Below are 27,232 nucleotides of genomic sequence, written 5' to 3'. Positions count from 1 at the left end.
GGTGGTGAGTGTGTGTGTGAGGGGAGGTGGTGAGTGCATGTGTGTGTGAGGGTAGGTGGTGAGTGCGTGTGTGTGTTATGGGATTACCTCGAACAGCCTAAGGGCCTTGGCTAATGCTCCAACCTCCTCCTTCAGGGAGAAGAAGCAGGAGAGAACACCCGTTTTGCTGTTGGTCTCCTCCTCCAAGTACATGGAGCCTCTTCTCGGCTGCAACAGAGGTGGGAGAGAGCTGTGAGTGCAATGACCTAGTGCCACCATTTATCTGCATGGCGGATTCATTTTCAATCTCTTCTTCACAAGCATAAGGACATGGATTGTCTTTCTATCTGTACGCTCTGACCAATTTTATAGCCCAAGTGGTATTTTTCAGAGGAATATATCCCATATCCTGTGGCTGCAGTAGTCAGCTGTTTGTAGGGATGCACCGATATGAAAATTTTGGCCAATACCGTTAAGTAACGTAACATTGCTGTTGACATTTGCTGATAACCAATTTTTAACAATGTCAATATGATCTGTATAAAAAACGTATAAAAAGCTTCTATGATAATCAAATGTTGTTCATACTGAAAAACACATGTAAGCACTGAATTAGAAAAAGTATTGTCTTTATTTCCACAACATTTGGAAAAGCCCATAAATCATAGATTTACCTCGTTGTTTTCTCTCAATATGAACGTTTTGGCCGATACCAACAACCAATATTAACATCATTACTGTTATTTTGCTCATTGGACCGATACCGATATTAAAAATGACTAACATTGGCCCATACCGATATGATTGCCGATATATCGTGCATCCCTGGCCGTTTGTGAAACAGAGTCGGGAAAAAGGCTATGCTCTCCTAAAATGAACCGTGATGCATGTGGTGACCATTCGCCTTGAGACAACAGCGTGGTTACGTTTATCCCCAGTTTCTCTTGCCTCTGTCACTCTTTCCCTCTGATCACTGTGAATACCAAACACATGTTGCTCCATGCTCTTCCTGGCAACTGAATGTGTGTCTGTGTGTGTGTCTGTGTGTCTGTGTGTGTTGAATCTGCTCACCTCAAACAACCCATGGAGGCATACCAAGCCTTCAAACTAGTGTCCTCTAGAGAGAGAGTGGCGTCAGCGGAGGACCAAAATGCGAGACTCATTAGCCAATGAACAGCCAGGAATGGGTCTCGCGCTACTTTTGCATGCTAAAATAAAGCTGATAATGTACAATTTGATTAAAGGGATGAAAAACCCTTTCAGAGTACAACACAAACTGTCTATTTTGCTGCAACTCGACAGTGCTGCTTAATCCAGGACCTTACTTCCTGGAACTCTTGAGAGTAAAAAACTGGTCCATTGGAGTGAATGGAGATGTCTATCTACATGGCTCTGCTTCAAACGCCTCGGCTGCAGTCCTTCAGTCAAGGGCAAGGATATTCTAATATGTTTGATATCAGTTTATTTTACATATGGCTGTTTGATTTGAATTTGGATCTTGAGATGTGTGTGTGCATGCATAGATAATTCAACATGTCCTCCAACTTATACGACCATATATCACACGTGCAGTGCATACTGTACGACCCACGTATCACGTATTCACGTATGCTAGACTAGCGCCCCTCAGTGGCAGAGAAAAGGTACTATCCTACTTCTGCACAAAAGTTGAAAACAAGTTGAAAAAGCGACTTTTATTGACTTTTATTTAAAAAAAAACGAGCTGACAAAGAATTAAGAGTACTTCCGCACAAAACCAAGTTGAAACAAAGTTGGAAAAAGCGACTTTTATCGACTTTTATTCCAAAAAACGAGCTGACAAAGAATTAAGAGTGGGGTGCGCAGGTCCGGTTGGTGCGCCGAGGTTCTGGAGGGGGGTCTCAGCCCGGAGGTGTTGGACCCGGGAAAGGTGAGGGGAAAGGCGAGTCGGGGTGGTGGGCTGGTTAGGGTTAGGTATTGGGTTTGGGGTAGGGATAGCAACAAACAGAGTGGTTACGACAGGCGTCTTTCAAGCCAGGTGTCCTAAATTCAAATCCCGCACCAGGTTATAATTTTACCCAACTCTGAGACTGGGCTGTTATTCACACGACCGCTAGAGGTCGCTTAACGTTGAAACAGGTCAGGTCGTATTCAGCTGCTTGTAAAAACAACCTTTTGGGTCGTATCCACTTGGAGGTCAGCCTCAGATAATTGTGGGTGAAAGCCATGGCAGGATACATTCCGTGTCTAATCTTGAAGCCTAAGCTCAAAGCTCTCATGCCTTTGACCTTTTCTCTCTGAGCCATGCAGTAATGCAGGCCACCTTCTTTTTCTCCAGTCTGCAAAAAATATCTGCGAGCATCAACACATGTACTCACTCATTTCATTCGACCCAGCAGCATTTTGACATTTTGAAATCCTCTCTGAGCCGTTGACAAGGGACTTTGCCATGTTTTCCACATGCATCATTACAATACATATTGTCCACTGTTGAACAGCATCACCTGTTCCTCTCTATGAACCAGAGGATCTTTACAATCCCCTGCTTTGTGGTCTTTTGTAGAATATTCCATGTCAACATGCACAATGAGCAGGACTGCCATTCTGTTGTTACATACAACTGAGGGACTTCAATTATAGGATGACAGAATAGACGTACAAGTTGCTTGTTTTTCTTCTTCTTTGATCGTAACATAGACTGGTAGATTTCATTTTTCTGATGGAAATAAATGAGGTGATGAAATAACGAAATGCATATGATCAAATTAATAAAATAAATCATAATTTTAAATGAATGCAGCAGATGCCATAGCAAGCAGAAAGTTGTGCACTATTGTCAACAAATAGATTTACCCTGGGTTCTGGCTCATCTGCATCTGAGCCGTGGTCTCCATTGACTCTCTTGTCTGCTGCGTCCATCCTCTGCTCTCTAGGTAAATGTGCCTCTCCTGATGCAGGACTCTCTGCTCTCTAGGTAAATGTGCCTCTCCTGATGCAGGACTCTGAGCTTTGGGGGATTTTGTTTGACCAACTCTTGTTCAAACCTCACTGATTGAACGTGGGGCCACGTGAGAACACACCCCCTACATGACAACACACCCCCTCGGCATCGGTATGTATGTCACGGGAGGGCTTGTTGTGAAACAGAACCATTATGGCACATCTGCTTCTTGTTGTCCGGGCTGCTGGGTCGGGGTTTGCCGCTGTGTATGTGTGTGTATGTGTGTATGTGTGTATGTGTGTCACACAGAGTGTGTATGTGTGTGTACGTATGTGTGTGTATGTGTGTATGTGTGTCACACAGAGTGTGTATGTGTGCTTTCAACTCAAACTAGAACTATTTTATCACCTCTTCTCCCTGCTGCCCAACCTGAGCGCCAGCCGGTCTGTCCCGCTGATAACCGTCCGGATCAAACAGACAAAATTCAAGCAGAATGTGTGTTCATTTTCGCCATTGATTAGTAATATTAATTTATTTCATCGTTTTAATTTGTTTATTGATTGACAGCCTGCCTATCTATTTTGCATTTACTGAGGACTCTAAAAATAAATGCCCCAAAACCTGCATTTGTGAGTAGCCTAGCCTACCTGTGTAACCTTAGCCCCTCAGTACGGCTGGGTATTGGTTCAAATGTGAAGAATCGATTCGATTCCGATTCACAAGGTTCCAAATCGATTAATCCCGATTCGATTCGATTCGATTCCGATTCGATTAATTTTAATATCTAGTTAGTTAGTGATTCTAAAACATGTTTTTTGAGCTGTAACCTGAATTACATGACTGTCCAGAACAGGGGTTCCCAACCTTTTTTGCACCAAGGACCGGTAGATACATAGGGGGAAAAAGTTGCGGACCGGTTGTCAATTTTAATGGTTTTAGTTACACATATATTTCCTCACCAGTAGGGTGTACCACAAAGCAAGATTAGTGGCTTAGCGAGGTAACTTCAGGTTTAACCCTAGGTTTGCCGTACCACGACGCTAGTTAACTTCTTACCGAGATAGATCACCATAGCAACTTATGCTCTACGGCTAACCTGCTTTGTAGCAGGTTAAGTTCAGAGGATAAGATCAAAACCCATGAAAGGCCACCTGCTTACCAATCAGCTCTCTGGAAACCGAGTCGCCATTCATATGGTCCCCATATGAAAAATACATTGCATTCAAAAGAAAAGAAAGAAATGTCTCCTGTTGAATTAATCGAGGACTGATTAGCCTTGCACTTGTTGCAGGCTACATTTAAATTAAGCCCTACTTACCACTTTGGAATATGTTTTTATATATTAATTTTTGTGCTCTCAAGTAGGCTAGATAATGTACGTTGTTTGACCCCGCCGATCGATTGCAGCTGAATGGTGAGTGGAGAAATATCACTAAACCGGCATAAAAATGTTACATAAACATCTCCACGGTGCCGTGTGCGCAATGGAGCTGAGGCTGACGTTGGGTTGGACATAGTCATACTACATGTCAGAATAGCCTACTACTATCTAAGCAATTTAATATGGGATCGCCTGCACACAGATGATTCATATCTAGGCTCCTCCTGCATTTTGCAGCAGCAACTGTGTTGCATTTGGCCTGTATGATGTGATTGAACTTCATATTATTTCCAGCATAGTCATTGTATGAAATATGGAGACATGCGACTCTGCTGACAATAGCCTATAGACAGATTTAACTTGACAACAAAAACATTCTAAATTGAACCCCCGCTCACTTCCTATTGCAGTGTTTTCTATGGACATAAAAGAAAAAAAAACATTCAAGTGCAGGACTGACCATTCCGTGAAAACCGTCTATATGTGACCACAAAATAGGCAATTTTTTATAGATGAAATATATGCCCGCACGTACCGTGTCGATTCAGTTCAGCAGCCTTTTTTAATTTTATTATCATTATTTCTTTATTGATTAGCCTATAGGAATTATTCCATCAGTGCGACCAAACACATCATGAGATCATTATTTTTCATTGAGCCTAAATGGTCTAAAAACGCCTACGGATTTTGGAAATAGACATGCAGGTTATATTGAGTTTATTGAGAGGGTGAATTGAGCTGCTGTAGATAGCCTACGTGGAGGCAGAAACCGCTCTTCAAAGAAATTATTGATGTGAATAAAAGTGGTAACTTTAGACAGTCATTCGGGAACAGACTAATAATATCCAACGTGGATTTTTATTCTGACATACAGTAGTAAAGCTTCACGATTTGGTTTTGAATGAATGAGGAGTTGGAGCAGTCCATATTGCATTGTGATTGGCAGTTGTTAAAAACCATGCCTCTTTTGCGGGCACAAGCTCCTGTGCACGGGCATTTTCATGTGCACGAGCTCTCAGCTTGATTAGAAAAACCTGGTTCCACTTAACGAGTGGCGATCTATCTACGCTCTACGAGTTAACTAAAATCCAGCTAGATGGCAATTATCTGGTTTAGCCAAACCAGATCAAGGGACAGATCCTGGATCTTATACAACATTCGTGGTACAGCCTACAGGTGGTGACAACTGGTAAATAACAGCCTTTTCATCTGTCAATAAAGACACTTTCACAATTATGCACAGTAATTTGATTTCAGCCTATATCATTTCTAAAAGTAGATATTAATGATCAAACATTTCCATTATATAGCCTACAGTATTTATGTTTTTGTTTCAACTACAAACATAAATAAACTTAAACTTGAAACTTTGTTTCAACTACCACACACAGCCTATAATATTATAGCCTATGTTTATTAAAAAATATATAATAATAATAATAATAATAATAATAAAAAGAATCGATCTCACATGAATCGATATCAAAGGATTAAAATAAAAATAGATTCAAAATCGGAGAATCTATTTTTTTAACCCAGCCCTACCCCTCAGCTGCTACAGCAAGTTCAATCAATCCCTGGTTGCCAGAGGTCTTTGAGGAGGGTTCCAGAGGGTCCCTCCGCAAAATGAGTAAGATTAATTTCAATCATGTCAATATTATTTCCCTAGGAGGCAAGAGAATGCAATATGAGCAGTTGACCACTTCTGTAAACTAAAATCCCCACAGAGGACAAGGATAAAAATCATACCCCAAAATGAGCAGGCAATCTATTTTTTTATTTTTCCGGAAGCTGGAGCGCTGGTCTGCAGCTTCACTATGATGAAGTTACCATATTGTGCCGCAAGGTGTCGCCAATATGCACTAAATCAACGGCCAAGGTGGTTTCAACAACAGGTAGAATAGTGCTGCAGCCTAGCCCTACGCTATATCTCAGCAGGAAATTCCCAGCTCATTTCTCAACTTTTCCTTGTATCCATTATCCATTGCATTATCTAATTTTATGTTATCCCATTTAACCATGGCCGGCTGTTTTCAAACTTCTTTTTATTCAAGTTTATTTGGTCGTGCACCTAAACTGAACTTCAGTCAGGACCACTTTAGTCAAAAACACAAGACCACTTAGATCAATTTAAAGCTTTTATTAGCATGAGATATATTTGGCGGTATGGCTCTGTTCTGGAGGCTCCCTGCCCTTCCATGCACATAAATGGAAAGCCTAAGGCAGGGAGAGCGGCAGCAGCAGATTCTGGGAGCTCCTTGCCCTTCCAAGAGCAACATGGAATAGCCTTAATGCAAGGAGAGCAACAAAACACCCCCAGGTACAGAACAGAGCAAGCAACAATGACAACAGAAATTACATTGTTTAAGTCAGACACAGCATGAGGGGAGGAGGTGGGTTGCAAACAGCTTGCAGAGGAAGCAGCCATGTTAGGCAGGCAGACTGGAGCAGAATTAAAGAGGGTGCCCTGTTTGAGTTGAGCCAATTAAATGCATCAGCTAAGCAGTCAGCTGATGTGGGCTGGGTTTGAGATCAGCTCCTAATCAGCTGTGGGCTTGGTTTAAGCTGGGCTTTACATCCGTGGCCTGCCTGAACTACCGCGATGCTCAATGTTTGGATTGAGTGTGCTCGCTATTGGTGAGTTTGGACAGCTGTATTACTCACCATACCTTAGGCCAAGGATACTCAACTTGCTCGGGGGCAACTTTTGCAAAATGACAGGAGGCCAGTGGCCAGTTAATAAACAAACACTAATATAATCTTTTCTGTAGTGGATTGATTGTAGGTTTTTGGGGTGTCAGGTGTGAGAACGTCAATTTTGTGCTTAGCTTAAGTTAAAGTCCCTGGAAACCAGAAATATTTTTTTTAGGGCTGTCAATCCATTAAAATATTTAATCGCGATTAATCGCATGATTGTCCATAGTTAATCACGATTAATCGCAAATTAATCGCACAATTTTTTATCTGTTCTAAATCTACCTTAAACCGATATTTTTCAAGTTTTTAATACACTTATCAACATGGGAGTAGACGAATATGCTTGCTTTATGCAGATATGTTTATTATTATTGGAACAATGACAAATACTGTCCAGAATATTCTTCAGAATAACCTCAAGGGTGTGCATGCTGAACCATACTGTATAGTGAAGTAGAAGCATATAGGGCCTAGGCTACTGTAGTAAGCTGCATAATTAGCCTACTGGTTCATCTGAAGAAAAGAGCACAGGAGCAGCTGTGTGCCAGCTCTCTCCCCCTCTCTTTCTCTCTCGGTCTCTCTCTGACTCTGGTCTGATCGCCCTCCCTGTCTGTCTGTCTTGCTCGCTTTCTCTGCCTCTCTCCCCCCCGCGCTCCGTCTGTCTGTCTGTCTCTCTCTCTCTCTCTCTGCAACGGTCTGATCACGCTGATGCGCCCTCTTTCTCTCTCTCACCCAAAATGTGGGACATTTTCTAAATTTTAAGCTGAACTTGCCAACATTATACCCATTTTCTTCCTCCTTTTCTGCTCACGGGGGTTTCTTTCTGCTTGCTATCAACGTTACTGCTTCCTGATTTCCAAAACTACGGGTCGGACCAAGGCTCAAACTTCAAAGAAAGTGCATGCGTTAATCGCGCGTTAAAAAAAATAGTGGCGTTAAAAGGAATTTGAGTTAACGCGTTATTATCGCGTTAACTTTGACAGCCCTATTTTTTTTTTTTATTTAGCATTTTGAGTTCATCACATCACAGGAACCTATGTTAATAAGCCACCAGCCAAATTTGAACGATGATGAACGTCGCAAAGTATATAAATTTAGGTTTGACAGTCATGGCAAAAGTCATGAGAATGAATTAGATTTTAGTGTGTATTTTCTCCCGCGGACTGTGTGGGCGTGTCCCATCTGCAGCAGGTCTCCTCCGAGAGAGAGAGGGAGAGAGAGAAGGAAAGAGAGATGGAGTGTGTGTGTGTGTGTTTGCGCGTTGCTCGGCGCATAGCCTACTGACAGAGAGGAAGAGATCTCTGCTGCTGCAAGTGCACAGCGCTACTGTGTTTTTTTTGTTTGTTTTTTTTCACCTTTATTTCACCAGGAAAATTACTTGAGATCCAAGATCTCTTTTTCGAGTAAGACCTGGCCAAAATGGCAACATCCATAAAAACAAAAAACAAAAAACAAGACGCAAGCCCAACAAGAACATAAAAGGCAATACAGTCATGAGGAGAATTGAATGTGGGTTGGAGCAGTTAAGAAAAACGGGAGATGAGATGGGGGGGGGGGGGGGTAGAGGGGGTTAGGGTAAAAGGTAGGAATGAGGAAAAGGGGGTTGGGTGGGGAGGGGTTGTATACAAGATATTAAAAACACTTTATACAGAAAAGCAGTGACATTGATCACATTCTTTAAAAAGTCTGCGACGTGAGTTTTAAAATCAGGAAAGGTGATGAGGTTAGCTAGTTTTAGGGTTTTTTGCAGTTCATTCCAGGCAGAGGGAGCAGAAAACATGAAGGCCCTTTTCCCAAACTCTGTGCGAGTTTTGGGTACTGAGGCATGGAGGAAGTCCTGGGAGCGTAAACTATAAGATGAGTTTGATGTGATGGAGATGTATGAGCAGAGATAAAGGGGGAGCTTACCGGTGATTGCTTTATAAATGATGTCTTAGACAATTTTCAATAATGAAGGCTACCTTAGTCAATACCTGATTAAACTATCGTATTCATTCATTCATTGATTCCTTCCATTCATCTTTATTTCCCCTGCAGTCAACGCCTTGTTCAGGTTATGTCACTCAGTCATAAATAGACACGCCCCCTTCAATCCTGTCCAATCACTGTGTCCCACGCTTTCCCACGCTTTCCCTCGCTCTGGCCTGCTGGCCAATCACTTGAATGGAGTATCTTATGAATGGAGTAGTAGCTCATATCAGGCCCTTGGTATTTGTCTGTGTGTAACTCACCTTGTGTGTCACCCGCAGTTGCTGATTCTACGCCGCTGCAGTTGTTTCGACCCTCCTCCTCCCCTGAACACCACCATGTCATGACTCCTGTTGAACTCCCTATGGGGGGTTCTCTATCCTATACATCAGTGACGTCCTCCTCTTGCTCAGGAGGAGCGAGATCACATCATGGAGTCATATGCCAAATCTAAATGTTGTTCGTCCATTCATTAAAGTTTGTTATACCTTTCTTCTAGTCTCTCATTATTGAAATGAAGATATACCAATGATGCAGCCTGCGGGCAGTGAGGGATGGCCAGTTTACCTTAGAATACAGAGTGCAGTGATGGGTGAGTGATCTACAGCCAGTGATGAATCTTAAAGCTCCATGGTAGGTAGTGTCCAGTATATGAAGTGAGGTGGAGCAGGCATTCATGTAAAGAACATCGCCATAATCTAAAACTGGTAAAAATGTAGCTGCCACAAGCTTCTTTTTAGCATGAAAAGAAAAGCATGATTTGTTCCTGAAATAGAACCCCAACCTCACTTTTAGCTTTCTAGCAAGGCTATCGATGTGAGGTTTAAAAGACAAGCTGTCATCCAGTAAAAAGCCTAGGTATTTAAACGTTGTGACGGATTGAATTTGTGCACCTTGAGATGTATAAATGCCGGTAGAATTTACACTATGTATTTGTGTTTTGGATTTGGAAAAGACCATCAGTTTTGTTTTGTCCGGGTTTAAAACAAGCCTAAGTTGCTGAAGTTGGGATTCTACTTCTTTAAAAGCATTTTGCAGGTTTTCCAAAGCCCTAGACAGAGAGGCAGCACAACAGTAAATAACAGTGTCATCAGCATAAAAATGAAAGTTTGCATGTGAAGCACTTTTGCCAAGGTTATTTATATAAGTTGTGAACAGTAAAAACAGTGTGTGTGTCAGTGTGTGTGTGTGCGCGCATGCGTGTGTGTGATTCGATTAAATCTTATGACGTGATAAGATCATGCATTTTAGCACCGCGCGCACCGCTCTCTTCAATGAGGAAATGGAAATCCAGACCTTGTAGAAAAGTGTCGATTTTTTTAAAGTAATGTCAACTACTTTCTGAGGCACACAATTACTCACATATTTAATAGTTATTTAATAGTTAGAAGGTTTTTGTGGATTTTGGTTTCCAGGGACTTTAAGTTAGTTAGGCTAAGTTAAGTTGGTTACTGTAAGTAAATATAAGTGCCTGGGCGGTGAGCAGGTGGTGATATTTTTACAATTTAGCTGGAGCTCAGTCAAACTTTATTTAACATTAGTTTTCATTGTGAATTAGAAAATGGTCGGGGGGCCACTCTGCACCCTACCATGGGCCACATCTGGCCCCCGGGCTGCAAGTTGAGTATCACTGCCTTAGGCCAACGTATGCACCATCATCTACAACACTCTGATCTGCTGCTGATCCAGTTCTACACTGCCATCATTCATTCTGTCCTCTGCATCTCCATCACTGTCTGGTTTGGCTCTGCCACCAAACAGGACAGGCACAGACTACAATGGACAGTCAGGACTGCAGAGGAAATCATCTGTGCCAACCTACCCTCCATGCAAGACTTTGTACTCCTCCAGAGTCAAGAAAAGGGCAGGAAAGATGATCACTCATCCATCTCACCCTGGCCATGATCTAGTTTCATATGATATCAGAAACTTCACTCTGGCTTTAAAACTGAGCCCCATACAGCCTCTGAAAGTACATTTTCAAAATCGTGATTTCCCCCGAATATCGCCATATTTCATTAAATCGGCCGAAGCCTATATGTTAAAAAAAAAAAAAGTAATGCTTTGCCACCAGGTGGAGCCCCACACACAGTTTGGGAACAATGAGATAGGGTGAAATCTGTTATTTGGGCCATTTGGGATGCCAGCTATACATTTGCACATTTGTATCAGTAGTGTGTGTGTGTGTTCCAACACCTACAAATAGACAAATGGGATTTTTTTCTCTCTCTAGAAAATACAACATACATTTCTCAAATGATTCTGGATATGGCTGGAACTGGCATCATGTCTAGAATAGGCTATATATATATATATATATATATATATATAATCTGCTGTAGGAGTCATCATAGGTTTCCAACTCTAGAAAATTACAAAATTACAGTTCCTTCACCACACCTGATGTTGGGGAATCCACAGATGCCACTGGAGGGCAGTGTGGGTTTGCTGATGGTTTGATGATATGCACAGTACTGGACCACCTGGATACCCTCTTTACAGACAGCCCCACTTTGTGCTAATATCATGCAAAAATGTAAAAATGAAAGAAAATGCAGTTTTTGCATCCAGTACATGTGTTATTTTTGGGTTTCTGAGCAATTTCCAGAACAGAATTGCTCAGAGAAATACAATTCTTTGATACCAAATCACAGCATGAATTTTTCTATCATGCTCCTCAAGGTCTTGGTGTCTTAATGGTTTTTGGAGGGTTTCCCCCCAATTCCTGAATGGTCAAAAATGACTAAGTCCCCCCGCATTTTTTTCACTTGGGGGGTGGGCAGGTCGGCGTTATTGTGTCCCCCCACTTCTCAAACCAAAGTTACGCCCTTGATGGGTGGTCCCAGAGGGGACTATTGGTGCACTTGATGCGCTGATCAGCTCACAAGTGACATGGTGAATGAAGTGAGATCATTTAATAGACTAGGTCCTAGTCAATCCTAGTCACTAGGAGAATACTGTTGGCTATGTGTTTAAGCAGTGGTAGACTGGAGTTTTACTCTCAGAAAATGCTACACAGGCGACTACAGTAGCACAACAACCAGTGCTGGCCTGGGTTGCCCATTTTCCCCTGAATTATTGAGCGCTTCATCGAAAAACAATGCTGATTTATTTTGCACCTGATCTCACACATATGGCATTCATTTAGTTTGACAGTTATTGAGAGTTGATTTGAGTTAAGTTGTGGACCAGTGATGTCATTCATGCACAAATGACAACACTGGTTTATTGTTTACAGTTTTTGGATGTGTGTGAGATCAATCTGCGTTGTTTTGTCGGTGACGTTCTCCTTTGTGTGAATTCTAATTAAATTAAATGTTCTCCGTTCTCTGGCAGGGATGACTTCGACTGTCGTCCATTTGTCTGCAATGGTCAGCAATTTGCAGACGAACGCACATGTGTGTCTACAATGATGTCATGTCAATCTCAGTGTCCTCTCAGTGTCCTCTTCACATCGCACAGTGGATGGAGAGCTCCCCACTGCGTCATTTGCCGTCATTAATGCTGATGGAGACAATTGCTCATTTATCATGAGAAGTGGTTCAGTCTGGCTGCATCGGGCTTCAGTCTGATTCACACACTGAACGTCCATTCTCACACTAGCGATTAGCCAGATGTGAGTCAGTGGTGCTGCCTTATGAGATAGATTGTGAGGATTGAGGAATGCCGTCCTCACTCTCCACATATATATTTTTTATGTTTTGAATGCAACTCTCTCATAATGGTACATTCCACCTTCATCTATTCTTAATAGAGTACCGCAGAGATGACGTGTTTTTGTAGGCTTACCCAGAATTCCCTGCACTTCCTCGTTCTTACGTGTAAAAGTCAATGGGATTTTTGTATGGGAATTTATTAAGCTCTGTGGTTAACAAAAGTTTATGAGACAGCGAAGTTTGTGTTCGGCAAGATAATCGTCACAAATCATTCGTCCTCATTCGTGAAGAGTATCTTGCTGAACACAAAGTTTGCTGTTTCGTAAAGCATAGAGTTAGAGTATCACAGCCTATCTGTTTGTTAGGTGTCCCTTTCTGTCCTGTCCTCGTCTATGTCGTTAATGAACGCCTGAGGGAAAAATAGCATCACGGAGAGTCGGCTACAGCTGAGCTAACATCTCTCGTGTTGATGACAGCCTTTGTGTTACATGTTACGGTGTCACTGGTACTCGGCCTTCTGGACTCATTCCTGCGCTACGCTATTATTGTTGGTCAGCTAACCAACTTAGAACATTGCAGTGTGGGATGAGTAGCAGGAAGAGGAAAATCAGTGTTCATGAGATGATGTTGATTCATGGACTGGTCGACAGACATTGTGTGAATGCTGTCCACATGTGCACTGTCCACTGGCCAGGGGTGCTGAAGAATCCACTCTAGCCTTCCACTGGCATTGTGGAGACTCTTTTTTTCTGAGCGAGCGAGAGAGCAGGGAGAGGGGAGTGCGATGGGAGGAGGAAGAAAGGAGTGGAGGGCCAAAGAAAAGAGAAAGAAAGTTGGAGGCTTTCAGCAGTGCTGCTGTGAGGGGAGTGAAAGAGAGTGGGGGCCGTGCGGCCAGCCACATGGGCTGTTCTCACTCCAAAGAATGGAGGCCTTTCTGTGGTACTTAACCCCCTCGTCGCACGCTGGGAACAGGGCAGCCGCCCGCCCGCCCCTTACAACAGACACGCTCGCCCGCTGTATAATTGAATTTTACACACAGAAAAGTTAGCCCGCCTGGCCCCGGGCCACCTCCCCACTACACGTGGCCCTGACAGCAACTCTCCCAGGATCACCGGCTCATCTTGGAAGTGGGTCCAGTGTTGGATCAAAGTAAGAGAGGAGGATATTCCAGAGAGCAATGCTATTTGGTCATGAAAGAGACACAAGTGCCTTTAGGTTTTCTGCGGTTGTTTTGATGACCTGATGGAAATAAACTGAATGTACAAAATCCTAGTGGCAAATATGATTATTAATAGGCTGTGTTGGGCAAGTTACTTTCAAAATGTAATATACTACATATTACTAGTTACTTTCATTTGAAAGTAATAAGTTACTTTACAATATTACTTTCTGTGTAGAGTAACTTGTTACTTATTACACTACTTTTGCATTACTTTTACCAAAACAACAGCAGCAGCAGAATGACATTGCCGCCCCGGAACCATCCTGAAAAATAATTTCAACTGCCTTGAAGTCAGTGTAAACAATCCAAAATTCGAAATGTTATCCTTTTCCTTTGTTATTGTCATCTATAGTGTTTATTTGCATAAAAACACACAGTTTGATTAGGAAATGATTGTATCTTTTTTTAAATATGTGCTTTGATTTAATAAAATGTAACTCAATTTGTAACTTGAGTTACTTGACAAAGTAACTGGTCTAATATTACTGAAATCCTATAAGTAATAAGTTATATTACTGAGTTACTGCTAAAAGTAATATATTACATGTAATATGTTACTTTTGTAATGAGTTACCCCCAACCAACACTGTTAATAGGCGTCTTCCTGATATTGAGTTGCAGGCGCTGTGGCACAATCCACATCTCAATAGACCCTTTTCACATCTGCCATTTTATGTCTAAAAGTTAGGATAAACACGGGTGCAACCAACTCACTAATTAGGGCCCCAGCACTGGACCACCTAAATGGACCGGAAGTTGGAAACCCTCATTAATGTTTTGGTACACCTGTCTTTATCCTGCCTTGTAGATACAAAATGGCCACAGTGAAAAGGGTCTATTGTCTCAAAGCTTAAAAATCCCTCTCTACAGTAAGTAACCTGTATGCTTCTCCTTATACATTGTGTCCTTTGGGACTGACTGCTAGATGTAATGAGGGAAATCAATAATCATCAGTCATGAAAAGTGTCCCTATATTTGTCGTACCTTTAAGGGTTTAGTGATCCCTACAGGTGGAAACTGTTCTCTAGTGGCTGTTTTAGCTAACGTGATTAACTCTTGGTAATAAGGCCATTGTGTGGTAAAGGGAGATAAGATTGGTGTTGTGTCTTCGGGGTGTTTTTTGATGCATTCAGGAGGGAGGGAGTGAGCTTAGGTCTCTAACTGAGTGGGGTGGGAGGGGGGTCATGTTAAGGTGGCCCAAGGGGGCGGGTATTGATAGTGTTAAGAGAGAGAGTGATCCAGTGCACCACTCCATATCCAGAGGCCGGTGACCATCTCGTCGGCAGGGGGACACGGGTCACTGAGCCACCTATGGCTTTCTGCCCCTGACCAAACACAAAAGGTGCTTCCTCCCCGCAGCCCCTGGTCACACATGTCACTCAGACTTTCTCCGTGTCACTCAGGGCTGAGGCCTCTCTCTCACCAAGTCTATGGAGGTGATGAGCCTTCAAGTGTGGCTGGCTGCTCCTCTGGCCTGAGGGTGTACAAAAGCTTCAGTCCTCTGCCTCAACCCCACATCACCCAGGGCTGTTCATCCACTAAGCTCTAAGGTACAACCCAGTCCATGCATTTCAAATCATTTGCCACCAAAACGTCCTTATATCCACTGAATGTATGTGGACAAAGTGGAGCAATGTCCGACGACTGAGAAGATATTATTATTTGATCAATGTGGTAAATTGTTAGTCCTATAGGTCACCAAACCATCAACTTGGGTTGGTGTGATTTTATTTTTTATTTTTTTTAAGATTTTGGTTCCAAATAAATACTTGTCACAAATTGTTTTATAATCTCCAGTATTCACTCTTTGTCATATTCCTATCTGCATCTTATTCTCTGCTGCTGCTGCTGCGACCCACAGGGATCATTAACATTTCAACTAACTAGGCATCTTGCGCACTATGCTCGCTCGATTCTTAGGCTTGCCCGCTTGTTCCTGCCTACATTAGTTAACCCTTGTTTACTGGCTGTTTTGAAACCTTTTTGATGAGAATTGATCATTTTTATTGGGTAAAAAAAAAATCTCCCGTGATGAGTCGACTAGTGGACTTCCTTTTGGGAGTAGTCGATGACTACTAAAATGCATTCGTCGTGCATGCCCTACTCGCCTGTAGTCAATTGTAAACTATTGAATCTAAAGGCATACATGTTTTTGGCAAAGCTGAATATGCTCAGACTTATTTGCCTGCTGTTGTCAGTGTGGAGAGCCAAACATTTGCGAGCGCTGTTGGCTGACGATGCATTCATCAGGTGCATTGTCACTCCCGCTCTTGCCTGTTGAGCTTTCCTGAGATGTGTGTTTACCCAGCCGTCACAGGCAGAGACCCTATACTGTATTGTAGCTGAGGGAACAGAGACTTAATGAGAACCCTATGATTGACCGACATTCACCACACCCTCTGTCACACAATACCTGACTGCCTGCATCACTGCTCACACATGCACACATAGACAGGGGATGTCACTCTTCAGTAACCAATCAGACATACAATTTAACATGTCATTTAATTTCCTTATCATGGTTTTTTTATTTTTTACATTGCATGCTGTAGGCCTACACTGTTGGAAGACCTAACCCTGTCTTCCAACAGTCGTACAAATCTGCACTAAATCCTATCCAACCACCAAAACATCCTCTGGGATGAGGATCCATAGTTTTAGTCGATGTCTCGTCATAGACGCTGGGGTAGCTGGCTGGGGGCGTGGTCAGGGTGGGGGAAATCCTCCCGTTCTCCCTATTCAGCATAGTTAGCATTTAGCTGCTAGCCCAGCCCAGGCAGACAGGATTGGGGATTTAACCCCCGCAGTAAACGCACATCTGAACAGACGTCTATGTACCTGCTCTAGAATCCCCAAACCTGTAGTGTAGAGCCGCAGCACCTTCCTTTGGTGAGTCAGCCCATTGAGATATATGGGTTTCCCCACCCGTGCGCCAGCCGTAGTAACATTTTGTGGGCGTTCCCACACAGACCGACTGTATCTATGGGACAAAATCTAACCAAAATCTGTCTCATTGTTCACATGCATCTAAATGTATATACAACGTTCTTTGGCATGAAAAATCATAGGGAAACCACTGCTGTAAAGTGCTTCCTACCAGCAGAGGACGACATTCACTCAGCAACCTTTTTTTCCCCTCGGTCTCCCCAGGCAACCTCCTCCCTGTCCCCGGCGACGGCTCCTCCCATCAAAGCCAGAACCTCTCCTAAAGCCCCCACCACCCGGTTGCCCTGGAGACAGATCAGACGAGCAGGTGATGCATTGACAGGGAGCAGATGGTTCCCTGTGGAGGTAAGCATGGCCGAACAATGCTTTCATATGCATCATACAGTCTCCCTAACTCTCTCTCTCACTCTCTCTCTCTCTCGCACACACACACACACACACACACACACACACACACACACACACAACTTTAAAGTTTTCACCCTCTTCGTTCAGGCTTCCAGTGACACACGTTGGGGTGATGCTCACTCTGAACGCTGACATTGTGGTGTCAGTACATGGTGGTTTGTGCGAGGTGATAATGTTGTGACAGGTTATTAGAAGCCGGAGGGGGGCAATGAATGGAAACCTCCCCATTCAGAAGAGGCCGGCGTACAGTGCCCTAGGAGGGGACACAGAAGAAAAGTAAAGTTTAACAACAGGGGTGCCTTGCCGTGGCCTCCCGGCACTTGTCTTCATGCAGGTGTTTGTGGGCCTTTCGCTGCAGTAACTCACTCCTCTAAAGAAGCTCCTTCTTTAGGCCCTGTCTCCCCTGGAGATAAAGTGCAGACACCCCACTCTCCCCGTCTCTTTCTTCCAGCTCACTCCTTGAATAATCCAGCAACAATACACGGGCTCTGAGGCGCTGTGCAGCGATTCGCCGGAGGCCTGACTTGTTTTGGTGTGTGGGGAGGGAGGGAGGGAGGGAGGGAGGGAGGGAGGGAAGGAGGGAGGGAGGGAGGGAGGGAAGAAGGGAGGGAGGGAGGGAGGAAGGCAGGGAAGGAGGGAGGGAGGGAGGGAGGGAGGGAGGAAGGCAGGGAAGGAGGGAGGGAGGGAGGGAGGCAGGGAAGGAGGGAGGGAGGGAGGGAGGAAGGCAGGGAAGGAGGGAGGGAGGGAGGGAGGGGGGGAAGGAGGGAGGCAGGGAAGGAGGGGGGAGGGAGGGAAGGAGGGAGGGAGGAAAGCGAATGCATTATGGAGATCGGCAAATGCATGTAAAACACTGGGTCCATTTTTATGGCGTGGCCACCTAGGGGGCCGAGGCATCTATAAGAGGGCCTGTCTGTTTGTATGTCTGTATGTACTGTATATCCCCCAGAAAGAAAGAAAGAAAGAAAGACATTAAGAAAGAAAGAAATTAAGAAAGAAAGAAAGAAATTAAGAAAGAAAGAAAGAAATTGGCCAGGTCGCCGATGATGTCATACGTGGCCAGGTCACTGATGATCTCATACAATTCTAGACGGCTCGGCCTAGTGGCCATAACCTGGCCTACTACTACTATACTATAATTATTACTACTTTACAACACACGACTTCTGCATATCACCCATTATATCACCCGACACCCGCTCCTTCTGCATGAATTGGCACCCTAAAGACTGGATTGGTTCTGTGACGCATTTCTTTTCTTTTTTTTTTTACTTTCTTTTGTTTTTTACTCTTTTTTAGCATGTTTTTAGCAGGGGGTTCCTATCTGGAGGAAACCCAAGGGGAGCATGGGGAAAATATGCAAACTCCACACAGAAAGGCCCTTTTTTTAGCGCTGTCGCCTCACAGCTAGTCCTAGGTTCGATTCCCACCTGGGACGCTGTGATCGCTGAAGGAGTGCGTGCCCGTCCGCATGTCCTCGAGTGCCCGCCACGCCCGGGTGGGGTCGTCAAAAGGGCCTTTCTATGAGGAGTTTGCATGTTCTCCCCGTGCCGCCCTGGGGGTTTCCTTCATATAGGAACCCCTCACCAAAAACATGCAATATCCTGGTCGCTGAAGTGGTGCCTCCTCTGGTCGTTCGGGGTGCCTGTTCGGAGGGAGGGGAACTCACCGGTGAAGCTTCCCCTGTCAGGTGAAAAGAAGTGGCTGGCTACTGCCCATGTCTCGGAGGAAGAATGGAGCCAGTTTTGGCTCTCCCCAGATCGGCAGAGGGTGGAGCAGCAACCAGCATAAACAAATAAAAAATTTGCACTAATGGGGGATACAAATTGGAGGGAAATATATATATATATATATATATATTTTTTTTTTTTTTTTTTTTTTTAAGAAATGCCCTTTTTGACTAGCCTACCTGGGCAGTAGGCACTGAGGACATTGGAATGAAGACCCACCCTCGGCTCCCACAGCGTCCCAGGCGGGAATCGAACCCAGGACCTTCTCGCTGAGAGGTGATAGCACTACCACTGCACCAGTTTCTTTTTACTCTCAAATTGTTTCCACCCAGTTTTAACAACGACAGCTGGGAGAAAGTTCTCAGTCTGTAGTTGAGCGACGTGGATAGAGACTGAGGCCTAGTTCACACAATGCTCCCGGGATAAAACAGTCAACGTGTGTTGCGTTTGGCTCTTCTGTTTACATGGTAACGGCGTTATTGGGGCCTGAAAACGCAAAAAAGTGAAACCACACAATTCATGTGACATGAATGGCAACATCTATAAGCCCCTTCTAAACATGCAGTGGAATCCGGATTATAACCAGCTCCTAGCCGGTTGGCCTGCATGTTTAGAAACAATTAGCCGGCTTATGCGCAGATCTGAGCCCCTAGTATAGGATCCGCATTATTGGAAAAGCGGCTGTTGTTTAACACTGGCAGCTCATGATCCGGATCATGTAGCTGTTATGTCTGAGTGGGCGGGTGGTGGCACTTTACAAACCATTAATGTCCCAGTGATCATTATTTTCATGAATGGACGTAGTGTTAGTTACGTGGCTGGATTATTTGGAAGAGAGCCAAATTAGGTGAGTAAACAAGTAAAAGTTGAATCGTTTCTTTGTCCCCCATCTGCCAGTTTAAAAATGCAACAAGGAGATGATAGCCTACTACTAGAGTTGCGCGATCTTGACCTCAGTTAATTAATTAGCCATGTGCTTCAGCTGCACTCGGGTACTTTGCTAACTTAGCATCGCTGCTAGCGGGACTTACCCAGCTATCGTCATTGCCTGCTTACTGCTGCTTGCTGGTAATGTTAATCCCATGTCAGAAAAAGTCTCCAGATTTGTCGCTAACGTTAGTCTCATCTGAGAAAGATTGTCTCCAGGAGGGTCCGAAAAGTTGTCTCGAGTTGGATGCAGCCAAGTATTGTGAGGCAGCCAGCCAGTGTTGTGACTGTGAGCGTCCAAGCTAACACAGCTGCGGAGAGGAGCTGACTGACTGACAGCCTAAATCGAGACATAGGTCTAGCCTAACTTTTGTGGGGAGAAATAAATTGAAAACTAGTCAGATATGACTTGAATGCCACTTGTAAAATAAATCACCCACAGTGATTGACGACGGTGCGACCACTATTTTGACTGGGCGGCTTTTGGCTGATTTAACAAAGGCAAGCACTCATTTTTGGCACATTGCCACCCCTCGTTATTGCCTGAATGGTCGGAATGGATTCTCCGTTAAAATGGCATGTTTTTGAATGGAGTTTGGTTACAGATTCGCTAAAGCTGTTTCCATATCACATTTCTTGTTATCAATACACGCTACCGCACCCCCTCCCCCCGCCCACTGGCAGAGAGAATACGGACCATTTCCAGCTGTTTCTAAACACAGACTCCTCATGTCTAGAAAGGTAAAACCGGAAAATATCCTCCTCTGGCTAGCCGGACATGATCCAGACTTCATTTTTAGAAGAGGCTAAGTCTGATAACAGTTACTAAATCACATAATGGGCGATAAGTGCCCGCTATTAATGTTCGGGCATAACAATCATTTGCGCATATTAAATTAATTAAAGACCCTCAAACTCACGGCCAGATACATTGATTTCCTCTGCCAGTGACTGCGAAAACAGGTCTTTTAGGGTTTTTATTCTTTAATGCGACCAATCTGCAGCAGTGTATCACTGACTTCTGCACTCTATGATGTGGATAATTCATTTAAAGTTTAGTCCTATGAAGAAAATCAATCCCGCTAGAAATAGACAGAATACAGGAAGCTTGGCCCTTTGACCTCCAAAATAAAAGCTCTAATTTATTACTGGGTAAAAAACAGAACATTCGACTTACTAAGGCTGGCTTTATACGGTGAAACTTATGTTGGTACTGAGGTGAAACTAAGGCTGCTTTCTCACTGGGAACGATTGCGTTCGTTCCATTCTTTCCGCATCCGGGAACGATTGCCCCCCCTCCCCTCTCCCCCACTGGTCAGCTTTCACATTTAACATTTCTTCCGCGCTTGGAAACGGAACAGAGTGCACTTGCGTCATCAACTATGCCTGGAGTTTGTCGTCGCCCGTTTGTTGTCTATGAGGTTCGGAACGGTTGGCTTTCACACTCACAAGTGTTCCGTGCCCGGGCACGCCAAAGCGCTCCCCAGACCACCTTTTCAAGTGGATCCTGTCACGGTTCCCTGTTGTGCGCCCGGGTGCAGAACGGAACGGTTCGCAACGTTCTCACTCGTCAAATGTTCCGAAACTGGGGTCAATTTGGGGACAAGTGTGGTCGGGAACGGTACCGGGGCGCCAGTGAGAAAGCATCCTAAGTTGCAAATGATATGCATGGTCTGGCCTCTGCAACGCACTTGAAACTTGTCTGAAATTCAGCTGCAACAGTTGCAAAACTCTCAGCTTTGTTAAACTAGTTTCATGCAAACACTGCAGCCAATCAAAACGCTGATAAGTAGGCTATTAATGCACTAATGGCTCTCTTCCTATTCTCCGGGACAGCCATAATGAAAGAAAGTAACCAGCCAGTGGCAGGAGAAAACCTGATACAACACGTCCGAATTGATATTATGTCCAGCTAGAAAACGATACAAAATAAGATACAAAGATGCAACAATGAATGACTGAATGACACTCCCTACTTGATACAGTAATCTACTGTAGCAAGAGAGAGGTGAGGCGCGGACATGATGCAGGAAGCATAATTCCAGCTTAAGAAGGTGGCCAGGTCGCCCAAAGAAAGTGGCCAGCTCGCCGATAATGCAGCTCGCCCATGATGTATACGTGGCCACCAGTGGGCTAGCTCGGGGTTTGACAGAGGAAGCCGCGGAAGTGATACTGAAAGCTGAAATCTGTGCCTGCTAAAGCGTGGTGAACCTTTTGTGGACAACCAACCAACAGAGTGAATTATAGAGCTGCTGACTGCAGCTAAAAAGACAGTACAGGCTGTAAGGAGGCTATCAGCTATAGTACAGGCTGTAAGGAGCTCCTACCACCTATAGACGGTTTTCACGGAATTGGGTTGCTATGGGAACAGTTTGAACCCTAGCTTATTTCCTGTCAGCTATTGTATTAGCAAACATTGCAACAGGAAGTAAGCTAGGGGCAATTTTGAATGTTTATGTTGTCAAATTAAAAGCATCTATAGTACAGGCTGTAAGGAGCTCCTACCACCTATAGTACAGGCTGTAAGGAACTCCTACCACCTATAGTAAACATAGGCTATAATATTATAGGCTGTGTGGTAGTTGAAACATAGTTTCAAGTTGACGTTTATTTATGTTTGTAGTTTGTAAAAAAAAAAAAAAAAAAATTATTTTATTTTATTTTTTGGGCCAAATGCGTTGCGGCCTGGTACCGGTCTGTGGCCCGGTGGTTGGGGACCACTGACCTATAGTACAGGCTGTAAGGAGCTTGGTACTCTTACCACCTATAGTACAGGCTGTAAGGGGCTCCTACCACCTATTCATAGCTTTCAAGGGGCGTTACGTGCTGCCGGGAACGCCCACCTGGCGGTCAAAAAAACAACTTGCCAGCCGTGTCGACTAGTTTCTCACGCTGTGTAGGGGAAATGCAAATAGCTTTTTTTTCTACCATCAAAGTACACACGTCTTTGCTCTTTGCGGCCAACATTTCATCAAAGGTAAGCTCAAGTAACGTTACAATAATGATTAATACCCCGTTAACATTACTTGAGCTTACCTTTGATGAAATGTTGGCCGCAAAGACGTGTGTACTTTGATGGTAGAAAAAAAAGCTATTTGCATTTCCCCTGCCCAGCGACTGAACCACTCGCACAAATCCACAACCTCCTCCTTTCTTTCTCCGACGGGATTCTGTGAAAGCACAAGCCAGGCGTGTCTCTTCGTCGGTTTAGTGCAACCGATAGCACAACAGGTAGGCTATCGGCACTTTGGCTGAACAAACACTACACAGCGTGAGAAACTAGTCGACACGGCTGGCAAGTTGTTTTTTTGACCGCCAGGTGGGCGTTCCCGGCAGCACGTAACGCCCCTTGAAAGCTATGAATAGTACAGGCTGTAAGGAGCTCCTACCACCTATAGTACAGGCTGTAAGGAGCTTGGTACTCCTACCACCTATAGTACAAGCTGTAAGGGGCTCCTACCACCTATTCATAGCTTTCAAGGGGCGTTACGTGCTGCCGGGAACGCCCACCTGGCGGTCAAAAAAACAACTTGCCAGCCGTGTCGACTAGTTTCTCACGCTGTGTAGGGGAAATGCAAATAGCTTTTTTTTCTACCATCAAAGTACACACGTCTTTGCTCTTTGCGGCCAACATTTCATCAAAGGTAAGCTCAAGTAACGTTACAATAATGATTAATACCCCGTTAACATTACTTGAGCTTACCTTTGATGAAATGTTGGCCGCAAAGACGTGTGTACTTTGATGGTAGAAAAAAAAGCTATTTGCATTTCCCCTGCCCAGCGACTGAACCACTCGCACAAATCCACAACCTCCTCCTTTCTTTCTCCGACGGGATTCTGTGAAAGCACAAGCCAGGCGTGTCTCCTCGTCGGTTTAGTGCAACCGATAGCACAACAGGTAGGCTATCGGCACTTTGGCTGAACAAACACTACACAGCGTGAGAAACTAGTCGACACGGCTGGCAAGTTGTTTTTTTGACCGCCAGGTGGGCGTTCCCGGCAGCACGTAACGCCCCTTGAAAGCTATGAATAGTACAGGCTGTAAGGAACTTCTACCACCTATAGTACAGGCTGTAAGGAGCTTGGTACTCCTACCACCTATAGTACAGGCTGTAAGGAGCTTGGTACTCCTACCACCTATAGTACAGGCTGTAAGGAGCTTGGTACTCCTACCACCTATAGTACAGGCTGTAAGGGGCTCCTACCACCTATTCATAGCTTTCAAGGGGCGTTACGTGCTGCCGGGAACGCCCACCTGGCGGTCAAAAAAACAACTTGCCAGCCGTGTCGACTAGTTTCTCACGCTGTGTAGGGGAAATGCAAATAGCTTTTTTTTCTACCATCAAAGTACACACGTCTTTGCTCTTTGCGGCCAACATTTCATCAAAGGTAAGCTCAAGTAACGTTACAATAATGATTAATACCCCGTTAACATTACTTGAGCTTACCTTTGATGAAATGTTGGCCGCAAAGACGTGTGTACTTTGATGGTAGAAAAAAAAGCTATTTGCATTTCCCCTGCCCAGCGACTGAACCACTCGCACAAATCCACAACCTCCTCCTTTCTTTCTCCGACGGGATTCTGTGAAAGCACAAGCCAGGCGTGTCTCTTCGTCGGTTTAGTGCAACCGATAGCACAACAGGTAGGCTATCGGCACTTTGGCTGAACAAACACTACACAGCGTGAGAAACTAGTCGACACGGCTGGCAAGTTGTTTTTTTGACCGCCAGGTGGGCGTTCCCGGCAGCACGTAACGCCCCTTGAAAGCTATGAATAGTACAGGCTGTAAGGAGCTCCTACCACCTATAGTACAGGCTGTAAGGAGCTTGGTACTCCTACCACCTATAGTACAAGCTGTAAGGGGCTCCTACCACCTATTCATAGCTTTCAAGGGGCGTTACGTGCTGCCGGGAACGCCCACCTGGCGGTCAAAAAAACAACTTGCCAGCCGTGTCGACTAGTTTCTCACGCTGTGTAGGGGAAATGCAAATAGCTTTTTTTTCTACCATCAAAGTACACACGTCTTTGCTCTTTGCGGCCAACATTTCATCAAAGGTAAGCTCAAGTAACGTTACAATAATGATTAATACCCCGTTAACATTACTTGAGCTTACCTTTGATGAAATGTTGGCCGCAAAGACGTGTGTACTTTGATGGTAGAAAAAAAAGCTATTTGCATTTCCCCTGCCCAGCGACTGAACCACTCGCACAAATCCACAACCTCCTCCTTTCTTTCTCCGACGGGATTCTGTGAAAGCACAAGCCAGGCGTGTCTCCTCGTCGGTTTAGTGCAACCGATAGCACAACAGGTAGGCTATCGGCACTTTGGCTGAACAAACACTACACAGCGTGAGAAACTAGTCGACACGGCTGGCAAGTTGTTTTTTTGACCGCCAGGTGGGCGTTCCCGGCAGCACGTAACGCCCCTTGAAAGCTATGAATAGTACAGGCTGTAAGGAACTTCTACCACCTATAGTACAGGCTGTAAGGAGCTTGGTACTCCTACCACCTATAGTACAGGCTGTAAGGAGCTTGGTACTCCTACCACCTATAGTACAGGCTGTAAGGAGCTTGGTACTCCTACCACCTATAGTACAGGCTGTAAGCGGCTCCTACCACCTATAGTACAGGGTGTACGGAGCTCCTATACCACCTATAGTACAGGCTGTAAGGAGCTCCTACCACCTATGGTACAGGCTGTAAGGGGGTCCTACCACCTATAGTACAGGCTGTAAGGGGCTCCTACCACCTATAGTACAGGCTGTAAGGAGCTCCTACCACCTATAGTACAGGCTGTAAGGAGCTCCTACCACCTATGGTACAGGCTGTAAGGAGCTCCTACCACCTATAGTACAGGCTGTAAGGAGCTCCTACCACCTATAGTACAGGCTGTAAGGGGCTCCTACCACCTATAGTACAGGCTGTAAGGAGCTCCTACCACCTATAGTACAGGCTGTAAGGAGCTCCTACCACCTATAGTACAGGCTGTAAGGAGCTTGTATTTATTATTTGGGCCGATGCACTTTACCTTGGTGTTTCACTGTACGTCTCAGGGAGATGCTTGTCTATATCTCGTTGTTGGAGTAATTTAACAATGACAATAAATATACTTGAACTTGAACTTGAACTTGAAGGAGCTTGGTACTCCTACCACCTATAGTACAGGCTGTAAGGAGCTCCTACCACCTATAGTACAGGCTGTAAGGAGCTCCTACCTAAGGAGCTCTACCACCTATAGTACAGGCTGTAAGGAGCTCCTACCTAAGGAGCTCTACCACCTATAGTCTATAGTTCAGGCTGTAAGGAGCTCTTACCAACTATAGTACAGGCTGTAAGGAGCTCCTACCACCTATAGTACAGGCTGTAAGGAACTCCTACCACCTATAGTACAGGCTGTAAGGAGCTCCTACCACCTATAGTACAGGCTGTAAGGAGCTCTACCACCTATAGTACAGGCTGTAAGGAGCTCTACCACCTATAGTACAGGCTGTAAGGAGCTCTACCACCTATAGTACAGGCTGTAAGGAGCTCTACCACCTATAGTACAGGCTGTAAGGGGCTCTACCACCTATAGTACAGGCTGTAAGGAGCTCTACCACCTATAGTACAGGCTGTAAGGAGCTCTACCACCTATAGTACAGGCTGTAAGGAGCTCTACCACCTATAGTACAGGCTGTAAGGAGCTCTACCACCTATAGTACAGGCTGTAAGGAGCTCCTAGCACCTATAGTACAGGCTGTAAGGGGCTCTACCACCTATAGTACAGGCTGTAAGGGGCTCCTAGCACCTATAGTACAGGCTGTAAGGAGCTCCTACCACCTATAGTACAGGCTGTAAGGAGCTCCTACCACCTATAGTACAGGCTGTAAGGAGCTCCTAGCACCTATAGTACAGGCTGTAAGGGGCTCTACCACCTATAGTACAGGCTGTAAGGAGCTCCTACCACCTATAGTACAGGCTGTAAGGAGCTCCTAGCACCTATAGTACAGGCTGTAAGGAGCTCCTACCACCTATAGTACAGGCTGTAAGGAGCTCCTACCACCTATAGTACAGGCTGTAAGGGGCTCTACCACCTATAGTACAGGCTGTAAGGGGCTCTACCACCTATAGTACAGGCTGTAAGGAGCTCCTACCACCTATAGTACAGGCTGTAAGGAGCTCCTAGCACCTATAGTACAGGCTGTAAGGGGCTCTACCACCTATAGTACAGGCTGTAAGGAGCTCCTACCACCTATAGTACAGGCTGTAAGGAGCTTGGTGGGGTTGTGGGGAGAAGGGGACCACCTGTATTCATGTCCCTGACTATGATAAAGACGCACTGTGAGGAGCCATTCAAAAGCCCTGCGCCCATAATGGAGTCACTAATAGGTGCCTATTCAGCAAGGAAAGTATTTTCTGGA

The 27,232-nt window shown here is 44.7% G+C and overlaps 1 protein-coding gene across 1 annotated transcript in view; it reads right to left on the bottom strand.

Moving 5' to 3' along the window:
- The window catches only part of pah (phenylalanine hydroxylase), a 22,905-nt gene extending 19,953 nt beyond the window's left edge, over nucleotides 1–2,952 (bottom strand). Inside the window, exons 1-2 of the mRNA XM_083655211.1 lie at nucleotides 2,812–2,952; nucleotides 88–207 (exon numbers count right to left, since the gene is read on the bottom strand). Of these exons, the coding sequence (XP_083511337.1) occupies nucleotides 88–207; nucleotides 2,812–2,877 (186 nt within the window). The 5' untranslated portion in view covers nucleotides 2,878–2,952. The remainder of the gene's footprint in view (nucleotides 1–87; nucleotides 208–2,811) is intronic.
- Nucleotides 2,953–27,232: the final 24,280 nt, after the last annotated feature.

This window comes from Poromitra crassiceps (genome assembly GCF_964638095.1).
Source record: "Poromitra crassiceps genome assembly, chromosome: 2".
Classification (NCBI taxonomy): Eukaryota; Metazoa; Chordata; class Actinopteri; order Beryciformes; family Melamphaidae; genus Poromitra; species Poromitra crassiceps.
This window is presented reverse-complemented; position numbering and strand designations above follow the sequence as displayed.